The sequence below is a fragment of the Manis pentadactyla genome, chromosome 7, assembly GCF_030020395.1.
Source record: "Manis pentadactyla isolate mManPen7 chromosome 7, mManPen7.hap1, whole genome shotgun sequence".
Taxonomy (NCBI): Eukaryota; Metazoa; Chordata; class Mammalia; order Pholidota; family Manidae; genus Manis; species Manis pentadactyla.
The window spans coordinates 81,442,282-81,460,027 of record NC_080025.1 but is presented as its reverse complement, the minus strand read 5'-3'; the positions used below and the strand labels follow the sequence as shown (position 1 = coordinate 81,460,027).

Genomic DNA, 17,746 nt, shown 5'->3' with positions numbered 1-17,746 from the left:
TAGATTATAGTGACTGAACAGCTGAATGTTGGTGAGGTACTCGACCATACCTAGATACATGTATTTCTTTAGCCCTGGCTTTATATGTGACTTTCGAAAAAAGTGAGTGTTTACAATACGGAGTATAGGTTTTATTTTGTGACTTTTAATTAAATAGAATATTCCTTTATATATTTGTCTTTATGTGCTACAGTAAAGTTCTATTTTATAAGAGACAATAATAATTGGTCTTTGGCTTGGTTGATACCATGCCTATAGGAAGTCCTAACCAGAATGATACTATCCAGGTCCTGGCACCCACCTGGCAGAACCCCAGTTGCATGGTGTGTGACATAAGACATGGGTAGAAAATAAATACTTTAAGGTGCATTTATTATTACATTCATTTAAGAGACATTTCCTGAGCATCTCTATTCATTCTAGTGGATCCCAAAGGCCAGTTGAAGAGATGTGGGAAGTCCTTAACATATCCAAGCAACCACAAGGGAAAAATAAATCTAGACAAAGAGTTTCACCCCAGTCTGAAAAAACCTACCTCAGACTCAAAGGAATTTCAATTCGGGGATACATATTTTTCTTCAATATATATAATCTCTAACCTTCCTTAGAATAAAAAGGATAAAGTAGAAAGAAACAAAAATAAATGAGAAATTCCAAGGTGAAGGGAACACTTGAACACAATCAAGTAAAAGCCAGGAAACCAAAAAATACTGTTTTTCTATAAAGGATGGGGATGACTAGCTGGGCTATGAAATGGGCACTGGGGCATGCAGAGGGGGCCGTAAGAGGAGTTAGGATTGTTAGGACAACTTTAGCCCAGAAGCTCATGACTTCTATGTTTTCAACTTTATAGTCAGGCAATTCAGTTCTTGCAGTTAAAAAACTGATATATATGATAAAATGAATATAACAAGGGTATGGGAGAAGAGGTGAAGTAGGTTGACTGGAAGGAAAGTGGTATTTCAGAAGAGATGAATATACATATTCAATTATGTTTTTGAGGTGATGGCTAACAGGTAGTAAGACATCCATGTCAAATAGTTGGGGACCAGCAACAACTTCAAATTAAATATCAGCCACCTTTAAGCAAAGAAGGAGTTCTTTAAGGGATCTGGTACATTGCAGAGAAGACAAAATCCAGTGCTTAGCTATGAACATTTTGTAAGATTATCCTGTGACTCTTCACATAATGGGAGTAATATCAGCTCCTTAGGCCAAAATTTAGTATAGAATATAAGCCTTTCTAGCAAATAAAGTCATTATTAGTAGTTGTTATAGTGATTTTAAACTAACACTCTAAGTATAAAAGTGACTGCTGTATCCCATGAGGAACTTGCTTTACAGCCATATGAAATCATAAAGTAAAGCTGTGGATTATTTTCTTGTAACTCTTTAATGGTAATATCTCACATATATTTCAACAGCTTGGAAAAAGTGTCAAAAATATAGGGTTCAGGAAGAATTATTTATCCTCTCTCTCCAAACTCTCATCTATAGTTTTAGTAACTCAAAGAAATCCTAACTAAGGAGTACAGTTATTTTCAGATAAGAGAACAAACAACAGTTACTTTCAAAGTCATCTCGTTTCCACCTCTATCTGCCCATTTTAAAAAGCAGATATTTTCTGAACACTTTATTACCCCAAATCAATAGACAGCTAAGTTGTATATTCAGGGGTACAGCTAGTTCTTCATACAAATCACCTACATAAGATACTCAGACAACAATGAGCACCCACTTTCCTAAGGTCATCAGTCAGCAATATATTGTTCAGGTGCATTTTAAATTGCTATATTACAGAACAAAACAAAACAAAAATCAGTTACTTTTTGAATGTTTATTATGTGTTAAGCACTATGCAAAGGGTTTGAAATAAATAAGAAAGATTCTATAGTCAGCGAATCGAATGTAAGCAAATGTAAATGTAATGCATGTAGGGACTATTCCTTATTCTGTCTTGCATGGAATAGGTATCAAAGAATGAGTTGATCTGATCTCCACAATCTCTCCATGTAGGGAGAGAAAGGCAGGTAACTTCTTCCTAATTTGTTAAAGGAAGAAGTTGATAAGTGGATGTTAAAGGATATGCCAAAACATGGTGGACAGCCTCTCACAACAAAGAATTGTCCATAAACTGTCAACTGCCAGGCTACAAAACTGATTAAACCTTTCTGTTCCTCAATTTTGTCATTGTGCCAGATAGTGTTCATTTCTTAATAGACACTTCAATCCACCTTCTTGCTGCCTCAACTGTAGAGGCCGGAAAAGCTAAACACAGTTCACCCTTGAACAACATGGGTCTGAACTACATGCACATTTTGAACTATGTGCAGATTTTTTTCAATAAATATATTAGAAAACTTTTTGGAGATTTGTGACAATTTGAGAAAATGTTTTCTCTAGCTTATTTTATTGTAAGAATGCAGCATATAATACAATAAATACAAAGTATGTGTTAACTGTTGTAAGACTTCTGGTCAATAGTAGGCTATCAGAAGTTAAGTTTTTTGGAGTCCAAAGCTATATGCAAATTTATGACTGTGTGGGGTGTGGATGCCCCTAACTCCTGCATTGTTCAGGGGCCACCTCAATTCAACTTGCCAGCCTCCCTTGCCTTGCAACTAAGGATAGCCTGAGGCACAGTTCCACCCAAGAAAGAGGTGGAAATTTATTTGGAATATGAGGAAAGCTTTTGTTTTTCCTGATATAAGAAAAAGATTAGACTGATGTGTTCCCTTCTTCTCTTCCTCCTACCTTGAACATGGAATCAATATGTAGAGTTGCTGCAGTAGCCATCTAGCTATCATTAGGGAAAACTGAGAGACTCAAAGAGAAGATTATATTGTCGAGACCATGAACCAATGTCATATAATCCTCCTAGACTTCTTGTTATGTTAGAATATATAACTCCTATTTGTTTAGACATTCCTGATATACTCAGATTTCAAATTAGGTTAATAATGGCATTTTCCCACTATTTTTTTTTGTGGTAAAATATATATAACACAAAATTTGCTATGTTAACCATTTTTAAGTGTACAAGTCAACTACATCCACAGTGTGGTACAACCATTACCACTAATCTATTTCTAAAATTTTGCATCATCCCAAACAGAAACTCTCTTAATTAAGCAATAACTGCCGTTTCTTCACCTACCCCAACCCTCCACCAAGTTCCTGATAACTTCAAATCTACTCACTGTGTCTATAAATTTGCCTATATATATATTTCATACAAGTAGACTAATGCAAATTTGTCCTTTTGTGTCTGGCTTTAGTTAGTATAACATTTTTAAGGTGCACTTATTTTGTAGCATGTATCAGAACTTCATTACTTTTTATGGCTGAATAATATTCTACTGCATGTGTATTCTTCATTTGTTTATCCATTCATTGTTGATGAGCATTCAAGTTCCACCTTTTGGCAATAAGGTTTTAAAGCACTTAGCACAGTGCTTGGTACCTAAGAACTCAGCGAATACAAGTTAAAATTATACCATCCTACCACATTCACTCAGTCAACTGTCTTTTGTTCCAAGGAGGAATGTAGTAGCATGTGGGTGTGCTGAAATAAAACTATAATTGGACTTATCAGGCAATTTAAGACAAACAATACTCCCAAGGGTCTGTGGCCATCTTAAATTATGATGGACAATCCCCACTTTTTTCATTCCTTTCTTCCTCTTTCCCTCCCTCCCTCTTTACCTTCCTTCCTGGACATAATGATTAAATTTTTGAAAATGACTAAGAAGAAAAGGAGGCACTTCATAAACATCTCTGGTGATGATGAAATAGCCCTGTAATCAGTCCTGAGCTTCACACATTTCTCTAGTACTGGGCTGTGTTATTTCTCCAAACTTATCAATGAGCAAGGCACTTAAATTGCTTTTATGACGTCCTCATCCTAAGTACTTTTTAAATTTGAATTTTGTTTAAAATTCATACATATTACTGACTTTTATCCTTTGTACCTAATGTTTTATTCGCAAAGGTATCAAGCAGAAACTCCATATAGTGACTGTCATGGCAGGTCCCAGGAAGGGTTACTATTTTGTACATGAGAAAAATAAACCTCCACCTCCAAGTAGCAGGGATAGGCAGAGAGGAGAAGTAAACAGTCTGTCCACAGCAGAGAGGCATAGCAGGTCAACTTTTTAGCTGGTGGGAGAGAGATTTTTGGGAGAGGATCTGGTATGGGAAGGGTGCATATACTGAAGAACACATTAAAACAGGGAGTCGGAAAAAAGTAAAGAGGAGGGAAGGCCTCTGATGACAGTGATAATAGCAAGTCTCACTTTGGCCCTGAAGATCGTTCAGACGAGTGTCTAGAGATCCATCAATTAAGGTAAAAAACTGGAATAATATTTGTAAGTCAGTTATTCATGGCTCCATGAGCACCTCCTGTGTGCAATGTGTTCTATGATATAGAATAATTATCTGCTTGCCCTGTTGTATCTTGCAGTTTTGTTTAGAGGATCAAGATTCACAACACAGTATCTTTAGAAAGCAAGTGGAAAGACACAGTGAGAAAATCAGAATGCCAGGTGGAGGAGGGCTTCTGAGATGGTGTGTGAAGTCCAGGCTCAGAAAAACGTTCACAAGGGAGCTAGAATTCCAGCTGCATTGAGCAGTGGGTAGAATGGGTGTAGGCAGAACAGAACAGAAAACCAAAAGAAAGACATATCATCCACAGAGGCATGACAGGGTGCTAGAGAGGTGGTGGAAGGCTGAGTGGGCAGGAGAGAGGTTCATCTGCCCGAGCCCCCTTGGGAAATAAGGTTCAACAGCAAGGGCTGTGCCCAAAAAGTACACAGGTCCTAAGTAGCTTGTCGTTTCCAGGCTAGTCACGAAAGACTATGGCTTCATTTCTTGGTGCTGCGGGTTCTCCTTCTATCCCACCACCTCCACCCCGACCTGCTCTTTTCCCACATTGTTGTGGTTCCTGTCACACACACGCTAGGCAAAGAGAGTATATATTAACTAAAAAAAACCAAAACTAGCTCCCAACAAATTTTCTTAGGTTCCTCCAAATAACCACCACATGCCCTCCCAGTCACCTCTTTACATTTCATTTAAATCAGCTCACCTACCTGGCATCTCAGGATGACCAAGCTTGCCTTTGTCAGTCAACCTGATACGGTGAATGCTACCTGCTATTTTATACTCTGGAGTGGAAGGTTGTAAGGACAGGGCCCCTGTCTATTGTGTTTTTTGTTTCATCAAGCACCAGGTCCATTGCTGGCACTTTGTATTTAACAAGCATAACAAAGCAGGCCCACAGGTGTGTATAGCATCTGCTGTCCCCCTGCACAGCACTAGCAGCAGGCCCTGGGAGTCCCGGCCTGCAGGGTGGTGATAGAGGCTTTTAGCACAGTCTACATGAAAAAAACTGTGCCTCAAGTGTATCTCCTCCGGGAACACTAGAAAAGCTGAATGGAGATAATACACACCCTGACAGCTGCTTTGCTCCAGAAGGGGTCTCACTCCTACAGTCACTCTGGTAGGTGTCCACAGCTAACTGGGGAAACCAGAGTCACTCAAAGTGACCAGGGTAAACCTAAGGTGAGCAGGGATAGTTTGAGCACATAGTCTTTCAATTAGGAAATTAAAAAAACAAAAAACTATTAACCCCTGATAGTCATTCAACACAGTGTTTTAATCAAGAATAGGAAGGTAATAAAGATTAAGAACTTCCTTTCAAGTTTAGTTCTGGGGACTGTTTTTGCTATAAAGTTTGTCTAATGGCAGGTTTTATTACTTCTTGATGTTATAAAGTATTTACAAGTTATTTACACAACAGAAATGTGGAATTCTGTTCACCAATATAAAGGGAATTTTTCTTTTTATAGACTAACTGAAAGTTTTAAGAGATTGGGTACTACTGTTTTCTCCATTTGTTGAAAATAATGTGCATTTGCATCTTTGCATCTCTGGGAAGGAGTGTACACATGAAGAGGGGCATTTCAGAGGTTGCAAAAGCTGATGTGGTGACTATACTGGCTAGAAATTCAATTGACTAATCATTATAGTACAAAATCATTCTAATCCATTACAGAAATTAAAAAGGTGAATTCATGCAGTAAACTGGCTACCAAATGAATGAACCCGGCAGAATATTTTAGAACCTGCTTTGATTGAATGGAAAAAATCAATATGATGGTCTTATTTCCTCAGATAATTATTTGTTCTTCCTTACAAGTTAAATGAGATTATTCTTTAAGAATGCATACCACCACCAAAAGAGTTAATGTTTCCAAATCCATCAGTAAGGTTAGGTTACATCAAAACAAAATGCCACAGCACAGCCCATGAAAACATCAGGCACTTAATGTTTATGGTATATATTTAATTCCACAAAAATCTATGATTTTAAAAGAGCCATGTAATTTAATTAGTATTAATCAATGTTGATTTGGCAGAAGGCAGAAGAAAGTTCCCTCTACATGTACATTAAAGAATAACAAAAATAAACCCCCAGATACAATAGATTCATCATCACTTATACTCCAGAAATTTAATCTAGACTTAACACTGTTTAAAGGTTATAATAAATATAAAATATTGTTATTGTGGTGGTATTGATACAGCTAACCAAATGAAAGGTACATTTCTACTTCTAAAAATTTTAAGAAGCTATATTACTTAGGATACAAAGTAAGTCTGGGAATATTAAGGAAATGTAGCACATTCTAGTGTGAACATTTAAAAGGTTGCCTAGTCTTCCAATACAGACTCAAGGGCAAATTCTAATGCAGATGGGATAAAACCTCTCCATACATTTCCTTGAATCAATGGTGAATCAATCTTTTGCCCATTCAGCAAATTTACTGAGCACAAACTATGAGTCAGGCATTATGGTAAACATGGAAGTGTATATTAAGATCCATTCACAGAGTTATGAAGTAGACAAGTAAACAATTACAACACTGTGGATCAAGAACCTTGAAAGAGGAGAGCACAGGATAATACAGGAACATGGAAGGACATCCAGTCCAGCTTTGGAGGAAGAAGGAGAGGCTTCCCAGAGGAGGTGATACCTGAAGGAAACCTTGTGAAAGAACTCAGCTATGGATTGGGTCACCTGAGCTCACTGAAATAAAGGTGGCTTCTGTAGTGTGCATAATACTTTCCTGAATGTTTCTTCTTCCATTACAGTATGTGTTTTGCAAGGACAGGTTCATTTTTTGCCCATTTTATGAGCTCTATTACACTTTTTTTTGGGTGTTTTATGCAAGTTGACTATTAGTGACTAATGAGAACAATATGAATGCATTGTTGCTGCATAGGTGAAATGTGGTGTGATTTTGCACTTAAAAGAGGTATTCAGATGCTCTACTTGAAAATGTTCATGAAAAGCCTCTTCTGTACTAGTCAGACTGCTTTCAGTGAGTTCCATTAGTGGTTTTATATCTGCGGAGCATTGAGGGCCGGGCTGACTTTTGAGAGGACTGAAATGGTTTCATAATGTGATCCTAAATTTTATATTCACTATATTCCCTAAAGTATACCTTAATCAATATTTTATGACCATGAAAACAAACAAAACAGCAAACACAAAAAAAGAAAAAGACAAAGGTAAGAGCATGGCAAAAAGAACAGAATGTAAGGATGTTGAGAGATGTGGCTTTGTGCACTAGGTTAAGAACACAGAGGACAGGAGGAGGAGTATCAGGAGGGGAAACTAGAGAGGCAGGCAGGGGTCCCTACTCGCCTTAAGGCGCTTCAATTCTCCTGAGCTATTGAGGGATTTAATCTGTTTTTAAATAAATTCTTTCTGGCTTTGGTCTAGAGGATGGATGGGAAGGGCTAAACTGGATGCAGACTGATCAGTAAGAACTGATAAAGGCCTGGCCTGAAGTAGCACAGTAGGTATGGAGAAGAGCAACGCATTTGGGAGACAAGTCTTCAAGATATAGAATCCATAGGTTTATTAGCAACTGAGTATGGATGGGAGTAAGCAGGAAGAACGGATAGATGTCTAGATTTCCCGCTTGGGTAATCCAGGGCCTCACATGATAAGGCTGAGACCTTGAAACATGGGATGGGAGGATGGCTGTCAGCAGTATGCCAGCAAAAGAGGTGCAGCTTTCTCCTTACATTTAGTACAGTTAAATGTATGTTTATATTTAATAGATATAGTACATGTGAGAAGGGTGCTGATTGGAACAGGTCAGGCTTATGTGTCTTTTTGCTTGGGGTGGGGGAGTGATAATAGCATGCTATTTCCCATCAGGACCCGATGTAGTGAGGAAGGAATTCTCCAAAGAAAAAGGGAGGATGAGAAAGAGTGTGGAGCAAATAAAAACAACAGCTACCACGGTCTGCTAGAGAAGCTGAGAGTAAGAGTCAAGAGGGTTGTCATAACAAGTTGTGGATATGGAACTTTTAGAGAGTTCTGGGCTAGAGATCGATTAGGGTACCAATAGTGGAAGATGGGCATGAATAGGATTGTGCAGGCAAAAGACAGAAAGGGGAAGAGAAAGGAGCCAATGATGGAATTCTGGGGACCACCAACATTTTAGGGGTGGAATTAGGAAAAGAAGTTTCCAAAGGTGGAAGATGGAATAGTCACAGAGATGGGAGGAACACCAGAAAAGCAGTGTCACAGCAATCAAGGGCAAAGGTATTTTCAGGAGAGCGGAATTGATCAACAGTGGTAACTGTCTCAAAGAAACAGATGGGGCATTTGGCAGGTGGGAGGTGGCTCTCGGATGAAGCTGTTGGGTGGAGCTTCTGAACAGGGATGGGAAACCACATTACAGAAGGTTGATGAGTGAACAGAAAGTAAGGAAATGGAGACATAACATAGATGACTCAAGAACCTTGACTCTGAAGAGAACAAAACAATATCTTTAGCTGATATTAGAGAAGAAAGACCTAAACATGTTTATATGGCATGGGAAGAGAATTGGTTGAATAGGAAATAGAAGACAGAGATACCAAATTGTACTACAGGAGTGGTGCAGTAGTGCTCCTAGAATAATATCTTTTTTCTGAAACAAGGTCATTTAAAATGCCCAAAAGTGCATGGAGGAAAGCATATGAAAAAGGAAAACATTTTTCAAGGACAGGTCAGATAAGATTAACAAATTTTGGGACAGGCATAGACGTAAAAATAACCAGAACACTCAAGGGAAACTTGGCAGCTAGATAAAACCTCAAATGAAATGAGTTAATCCACAGCACTAAAATACTGTATTGTCTAGAACCAGTTCTTACTCATCATGAGGACATACAGGCTCATTTCGGGCAGAGGTAAACACAACCTGAAAAACATGGAGAGTACCCAGAACAGACAAAAGGCACAATTTGTAGAGACTCGGTAAACTAAACATCATGATCATTTGGGGAACATACTGGGGCCTGAAAAACTACAGAAGTCTTGAAATTCTATTCCTTTCTTGTGGGAAGTCTTATTTATAGATAATTTAATGATTTACCTCATTGGTTCACTCCTTCATTCAACAAATCCTGATTGAGGATTTATTATGTGCAAAGCGTAAGTCTGATAGAGCATCAACAAGGGAGCATAGATTCTTAAGGGAAATGTGGTGGTGGCTGTCTTTTGAAAAAGCATATGCAATTTGCCTATTGTCTTCATAATAGGCACAAAATCTGTCAAAAATATTCTTGGCCGGTGGAATATTTAGAGGACACAGTGAAAAAACATTTGTAAGGTACATTAGCTTTAAAATATGGAGAAACATTGGCCTAAGGATTCAAGCATTTCTCCTTAGAAGAGATTGAATAAAAAGAGAAAATCTGAAGATTCCCTCCACTCTATTAAATTCAATTTCTAATTTTACACACAAAGTAGGCAAAACAAGGAGGAAATATATATTTAATTGTGGAGATATAGGCATGTGTTTTGTTATGTTGCCATTAACTGTTGGCTTTTTATGTTCTTACTAGTATCATTATCTTTTCTTAATCATCTTCATTTCTACTGCTGTTCACATCTTTAGGGTTAGGAATCTCAAATACCTACCTGATGTAGAAACTTTTAGATTTGCCTCATAAACAAGAGCTAAGTCTCCTGCAAGGGGAAGAGGACAACTTGGCGTTACTGCTTTAAACTGTGTTAAATGATGGTTACAGCTGGTATAATGTGGGTTAGAAGAACTAGAGACAGTCTGTTTCAGGCTCATAAATACATTTGATAACACAAATTCTCATGAAAACCCCAAACAAGGATGAGAGGGAGACTATAGGGAGAGAATGAGTATTTCGGCTTTATCCTAGGCCAACTTCCTGTTTGCTTTTCTTGGTCCATTTATTTTTTTGGTCCTGAGAAGGCCTCATCAAATGACTAAGTTAACAATGCCACACACAGCATGTTAATGTACAGTGTATCCCATAGGTGTAAGAACTTGGCTTTGTTTTGCCCTTTTCCTGAACAAAAGCTGCTTCTTAGTTAGCCTCCTAGATGCTCCTTGCTATTATGCATAAATACATTAATTTTGAAGCAAAATAAATTATGTGCCTTTTGAAAAACAAAATTAAAAGTAAAAACCATACACATAAACAAACACACAATGAAACTGACGTTAGCCTGTTCCTTCTTCCATGTATCTCAGAGTTATAGCTAACACCTGTGGCCACACAAGGGGCAGACTTGGCAGCCGCAGAACCCAGATGTCAGACACTGGATCGCACGTCCTTGGCAGCAGTCCTAAGCGGGAGGCTGTCTCCTTAACTGACCTCTGAAACGGTCTATTGTCTCACTCCCTTTCTGGTCAGGGTAGGAACTAAAAAGCTGTCTGTGGGGCATTAGTGTACTGACGGGTTGTTCTGGATGCAATTATCCTTTGCTTTACCTTCGATTGTAAGGAATTTATTTCCTTTTAGGGGTGAAAATTTGGTCTGGGCAAATTCTTGACAAAAAACTATATTCAGGTCTCTTCCAAGGACAAACTAAGATGCTTTCTGCTTTGATTGATTCTTTCTCCAACTGAAATTGGACGAAATCAATTTTACGTTTTAGTACAGGGTGACTTTTGGTTAGACAGAGGTAAAAATAGAGTTTCTTGTGCACCCGCCCCCTTGAAAGAAAACTTTCCTTATACTGCTTCTTTAAACTACTCCTTAAAGCTTGAAAATGAAATGTTTCTTTCCTTAGAAGCTTACAGAACCACAACTCTCTTTTTGCTATTACAAAAAGTCTTATCTATTGTAGAGAGGAGCTGTTTCTTAAGTTATCTTGGTTCTTTAAAGAGGAAAACGATTACATTATAACTTTGCCTCTACACCACTTGCTGAGGAACGGCATTAGGTGTATGATACAATCATGGGACTGGGGTAGGAAAAGGCCAAGCCTCTAAGAGGGTTCCAAGGTAGCCCTACAGAAAGGATCTATTGTGCATTTAGCTACAGTCATGGCAAGTGAAGGAGAAATTCATCTGATATTTATAGGAAGCTGAATTCTGGGGAAATTATAGAGTATCTCTAGTCCACATCAAATGGTAATCATTTATACCATATAAAATGTTCCAAATTTTCTTTAACTTTTAAAAAAATGTAAATATCTCTTGGCCACCACTAATTTAGACTTGGAAAAAAAAGTCTGAGTATCTTTGAATCCCAATATAAATAAGTAAATGATAAATAAATGGAAGGGAAGAGATACATTTCTCACGTGGAAGAATTCCAAATAATTTATGTGGCTACTTACCCTTCAAGAAGGTGGAGCTTAATTCCCTACCCTTTGAATGTAGGCTGTACTTGTGATTTAATTCCAAAGACTAGAGTATGAAAAGTGGGGATGGAGAGTAACTTACAGTGGAGAACCCTGGTGAATGTTACCTTGGCCAGGTGATAAAGGTTAACATCAGTGGTGATGTCATGTTGATAGCATATACCCTCGATATGATTACTCACTGGAGGGCACTTTGTCTTTGCAATCCTCCTCCAAAAAACCATAACCCTAAACTAACTATGTGAAAACATTAGACAAACTCCAAATGAGGGACATTATAGGAAATATATGACCAGTACTCCATAAAACTGTCATGGTCATCAAAAACAAGGAAAGTGAGGAACTGTCACAGCCAAAAGGTGCCTAATGAGACACAATGACCAAATGGGATGCAGGAAGGCAGAAAAGGATGTTAGGGAAAAATGATGAAATCTGAACAGAGTGTGGACTTTTGTTAACAGTAATGTCCCCATGTTGGTTCCTCAGTTGCAACAAATGAACTGTAGCAGCGGAAGATGTTAACAAAAGCAGAGACTGGGTGGGAGGTATAAGAACACAGCACTACTTTCATTCCTTTTCTATAAGTCTAAAAATACTCTAAAATATTTAATGACAGACATATTGATATACTGACTGCAACAGAGTTCCTACACATCAATCAATACATCTTTGTTTCTCTCTTTTTCACTCACACCTATCCACCAAACCATATGGTGTAAAGAGTCCTGACACAGAAGAATCCTTTGTCTTTCAGGTCAATGCAGTGAGAATTGAGTCAGACCTATTCTGAGAATTCTGGATTTCCCAATATTTATGTCATGCCTTTTGTGACATGACACAAATGCTCAAAAGATAATGTCCACAAACCCGTATTTCTCAATGACTTTAAAAGATGTAACACCCTTTAATCACTTATCCATTACACTTACATTTCATGTGAATATTATTAATGGCATGATTAATAAACCTGTATTAATCTCTCAAAGTAACATATCCTTTGTTAGATTACTGAGGGTAGTGTTCATTTAGTGACCAATTGTTATCTGGAGAGGTAATGGGGTAAGAGTTGATGTCCTGCTGTTTTAGAACATGGATGAGATTATTTCTTTGCTACTCCACATCTATCCTTTACAACTATACAAAATCAGCTTTCTGGGAATTTTAGAAAATATATTTGTCAGGCTGTTTTCAATTTATCATTACTTTGAGAGAGGGGAAAATAGTGGTGGTGTCAATGAGTGTTTACTTAAACTATTGTGTTTCTAGAATTATATTTTTGTTAACATTTAATAGTACAGTTTTAAGTCTAGTTAATCAAAATTTAATTAACCAGAATAATAAATTGGTCAGAATGGCCTGATTCTGTTTTTAGGAAAAGATGCAAATGCCATTAAAGAAAGTCGAAAAAAACCCAACTATGTAACTTGCTGAATATATTGTGGGGTTAAAAATAAGATAGAGTAAAATCACTTGTAGATTCTGTGCCTACAGTACTTTACAATGATAACCTGTATTGAGGAAAAGGACCACGATGCTTGATAATAAGAGAAAAAGAAGTGTTCCCTGGGGACGTCTTACCTAAGGAATTGCAGAGGAGTCAACCAATACATTTTAGGAATATTTTTCACAGTGAGGTATTTAATGTGGAAAAAAATTAATGGGACAAGAGGGACCTATAAAATATAGGAAATATTTTATATTAATAAAAAATTTATAATAGAAAATGTAAAAGTATTTTATATTATTCTTTAGGCAGTTCAGTTTATATTTTGCATTCCATTAGATTATAATGAGAATTATAATAGCTCCCTTTCCCACAACACCTATGCTGTGTTGAGCTTTGCGCTGCCAGGCATTTGACATACACCATCCAAATCCTAACACAACCCTGCAAGGTGCACATATTTAACAAGCAGGGAGCTAAGGACACTGGAAGTTAGGAGACTCACTCAAGGTCCTACAGCTTCTAAGTAAAGGGGCTGTTACAAACTCTGGCTGCTTCAAGTGTCTGAATTCTTTTCCACCAGAGCATACAGTTTTGTTATAATTTATATTATGACTATTAACACTATTAAAACAAATGTTTATTTATCACTGACTTAAGTCATTTAACCTTTCTAGGTTTCAAGTTTGTCTTGGGTAAAATGGGAGTTCGGTAGCTGATTTCTAAGAATGTTTCTTCCACTTTTAAAATAGTAACATTGACATATATATAGGATATGAACATTAAAATGGCCATCTTCCCAAGGTTTCTGTTAAAACTAGGTCATACATTGGCCCTTACCAAATTTAGTGATGATGGAGATCTGTCTGGAGAGAGATGTTGATGTGATTTCTCCCAAATCTCTCCAGTCCTATTAGGCCAGGACTGATGATCTTACCATTTCCAGTGTTACTCCTTAAAAGTTACATATAAGAGGAAATTTCATGTTTTTCTCTGCATTACACAAATTATATAGTTAAATCTTTGCCTCCCAAAGAATTAGTAACTTTCATTCAGATAAGAATATTGTAAAGAAAACTATTTTTCTGGATTTGAAAAGAATCAAAATATCAGTTTATTTTAATTCACATTTATTTAAATATAACAATTTCTGTAGACAAGTGAAAATACTTATAATAAGTATATTTATAACATGGAAAACATAAGTGAAATGTTTATTTTAAGTAAAATTTAATATATATATTAGACAAATTTATGACATGCTTACATTTAGCTTTAAGGTACATTAACATGGGTATTGAAAAGGGTGTGTTTTCACAAACGCTGCTATAAAATGTTCACATTTGCATTATTAGTAAGTCACATTTTCCAGACTGATGCTTTATGAAAACTATGTAAAGATCTAATTTAACCATTTGCCTTATATGGTTAACATTATTTATAAATGAGGCATATTTTTACAATAGAAATGTTCACCTTTTAAATTATATGGTATTTTTATCAAGACCATGCTACATTTATTTTAAAAACATGCATAACAGGTTAAAACTTGAATAATTCAGGTAACTTTATGCAGTGTTTAGTTTTACTACGGCACTCTATCTTTGTGAAAATATACTTAAAATTTGGCACAGAATAAATAAATTATATTGCTCCTAATCAAAGCAAATGTGATTTGAGTTTTCCAAGGCAGAGAAAATACTCTACCACAATTTATCTCTTCCCTTTACAGGCTATTGACCAATGGCAGTTTTCTGTTTTAGCTGAACAAATAATGGATATTCAAGAACTGAAAGTCATAGCTAGGTGTAAATGAGTTGATTTCAGTTTTTCTAGCAGTAAAACACTTCCATCTGTATTGTGGCCAACAAATTTCTAAATAAGGGTGTTATCAGCAATAGCATGTGTCATCATGAGCTGTTTTTCTTTAGGAGGCAGAGAGGTTGAAAGGAAATGCGGATCTCTTCATAAACTGGGAACATATGTGGTAAGGGGAGCAAATGCCAACTGAGGCAGAGCAGGGAAAGTTCTTGGGAAAGCGGGTGACAGTTCAGTCTGAAGTAGCAATAAGGCAGAAAACAAAGGCAGGAACACAGCCATCACTCAGGATGGAAAGGACTGCCGTGGGTTTCAGGAAACTGCAGCTGAGTGTTCAGAAGAGACAGTGTCCGCAGGGGTCACAGCATTTCTGTATACTGCTTTTTTAGGAAGTGTTCTAAGTGTCCACATCAGTGTCTAAATCAGGACTGAAGAAATTAAGCTAACTGGCAATTTTTTTTTTCTCTGAGTTCATGCATAAACACTGTGGAAGAAGATAGGGAATAACATTAATTCAAGTCTCCTCCAAACCAGAGAAGAGAATTCACTCACGAGTCTAAGCACAGACCTCAGAGTAACGGTAACTAAGTGCCCTTGTCCTTTCTTACTGTTCTAAGATAAATGTGAGGCATTGTATTTTGAGAGACCTGTTGAAGGACTCTATTCCTTTCATAAAACCTTGATAGCTCAGTTTTTGTGTTTATTACTTTGGGGAAAGGGAGTAGAACTTAAGTTCCATTTTGTACAAATATACTTTATTCTAAAAAATAGAGCAATGAACATAATGTTATTTGCTTTCTGATCCTTGCTCTTCTGAGGACTTTGCACAGTGAAATGGTGAAGAACATCAAACAGGTTAAATAAAATAGGCAAACTTGTTTTAAAGCTGTTAAGGTGCAAACAGACATAAAGATTATGAGTCACAGAGCACTGAATTTTCAAGAGTGAAATCATACCAAAACCTTGATAAGTTTTCGCTGACATCATAGGCGAGTAAGTGGTCTGGAAGGTCACTGATGGTGCCCTGCACGGCCAGCACGTGCGGGGCCAAGGTGAAGGGTACATCACTCAGAAGCTCGGCCATTAAGGAGCTGTTTTCCAGAGTCTGGCCTGCCTTATTTTCCACCTCGAGGCCTGCTACAGTCCCACTGGATGAGCTTTCCTTGCCAGTCTAAAAACACATATACAGTTAAGTGATTTAGACCTTATGGACTTTAAGGTTTAATAATGATAAATGTGGCATTAGTGTATCAAAATGACAGAAATGTGGACAATATAAATATTCCTAGATTAGAATGCAGCTGTTTATTTTGAGAAGTACATCCATCTAAATCTCCACTAGCTTTAAAATGAATCCCAGACCCTCGTACTCAGAGTGACTGCCAGAGCCCCCTCAAATACAAACTGGCACTGTAGCTATTTCCCTAACCCAGATAATGTCTGTAAGTCTGTCTCTGCTTTTCCAAATCCAGTGGCTTCTTTCAGGGTCTACAGAATGCCCAGCTTCCGTGTGAAAGCTTCTATCAACACAACCCGGAAGTGACGTGCCCACTTCAGAATGACGATGGGGCGGATGGCCTGGGAGCGTGCTTGGCATCGCCTTTCTGTGTCCTTGCTAGGTGCTCTTTGCTATGCATGTGGTTTATCCCCGACTAGACTCTAGGGGACTCAAGAGCAATCAATTTCTGTGCGCTAACTTTGTATTCTCCACCTTGCATACTTCACTATCCGTACATGTAGTTGAGAATTACCTCTAATGTGGACCCTAAGTACTGACTGCTTGACTTCCACTGGAGCTAACATGTTATGTAAGTCATTCAAGTAAGATGAATTAATATATCTTGTTCAATTTCTTTAAAATTGGTTTATTATGCATACATTAGTTTGCCAAAACGTGTGCAGTAGGGTGTTTACAGCATCATTCTACACAGGCCTAAAAACTGGAAACTACTTAAGGATCCATCAATCACAGAATGAATAATAAACTGGACTGTATTTATAGCAATGTGAACAAACAGCCTGCCACTACAAGGGGCTTAGGCTCAAACCAGCTTAGGTTAAAAGTGACTCCCCCATCCCCAGACAGTCCTCCTGGCTCACTGCTCTGCAGCCCCCCCCCGCCTCCTGCAGTCCCCTGTGCGCACCCATTCTGCCTCTGGCCTTTGCTTTCATAGCTCTGGAAGGAGATATGATTGTGGACTAGGTAGTTCTCCTAGACATGCACCAGGGCTCCTTCCTTCACCTCTTTCCAAGTCTTGGCCCAAATGTCGCCTTCTCAGTGAGGCCTTTCCTGCCCCTCACCCCCTCCTCCCTGTCTCTCTCTCCTACTTTTTTCCTCCTCACAGCTCTTAATGCCTTGTTACGTGTTATATAATTTATTCTGATTATCATCCCTAGGAAGCTTAAGGAGTTTCTGTCCCTCATGTTCACTGCTATATCCCAAATGTCAAATGAGTTCCTACTTCCTAAAAATATATGTGAATGGATGAAAGCAGACAAGATTTTTACCTGCATGGGGCATACATTATAATGGTTACAAATTATAAATGCTAATACATTCCTTTTCTCTAATTCTAGGAGAATGATATTCTGTGTAAGAAATAACAACTTTGTAAAACATTAAGTGAAAAATACAGAAAAGACTATATCATAATTATGCAGCTTGCTAAATTTTAACTAAACACCTGTGAGCAACTAGCACACAGATCAAGAATGTATGAAAATTCATTGACCTGTATGTTTTTGCTATGTGATCTTTTCTGTTATGTCTGAAACATGTCAATAAACAG

The 17,746-nt window shown here is 37.6% G+C and overlaps 1 protein-coding gene across 4 annotated transcripts in view; it reads right to left on the bottom strand.

The window, feature by feature from the left end:
- Window positions 1-8,614: 8,614 nt before the first annotated feature.
- The window catches only part of UMAD1 (UBAP1-MVB12-associated (UMA) domain containing 1), a 245,432-nt gene continuing 236,300 nt past the window's right edge, over window positions 8,615-17,746 (bottom strand). The window contains exons 4-6 of one of the 4 annotated variants that reach the window (XM_057504547.1): window positions 15,914-16,128; window positions 13,980-14,093; window positions 8,615-10,036 (exon numbers count right to left, since the gene is read on the bottom strand). In XM_057504547.1, coding sequence (XP_057360530.1) covers window positions 13,985-14,093; window positions 15,914-16,128 — 324 coding nt within the window. In that variant the 3' untranslated portion in view covers window positions 8,615-10,036; window positions 13,980-13,984. Of the gene's footprint in view, window positions 10,037-13,550; window positions 14,094-14,219; window positions 16,129-17,746 lie in introns of those variants that run through there. The other 3 variants (XM_036894519.2, XM_036894521.2, XM_036894520.2) reach the window with 3 other exon arrangements.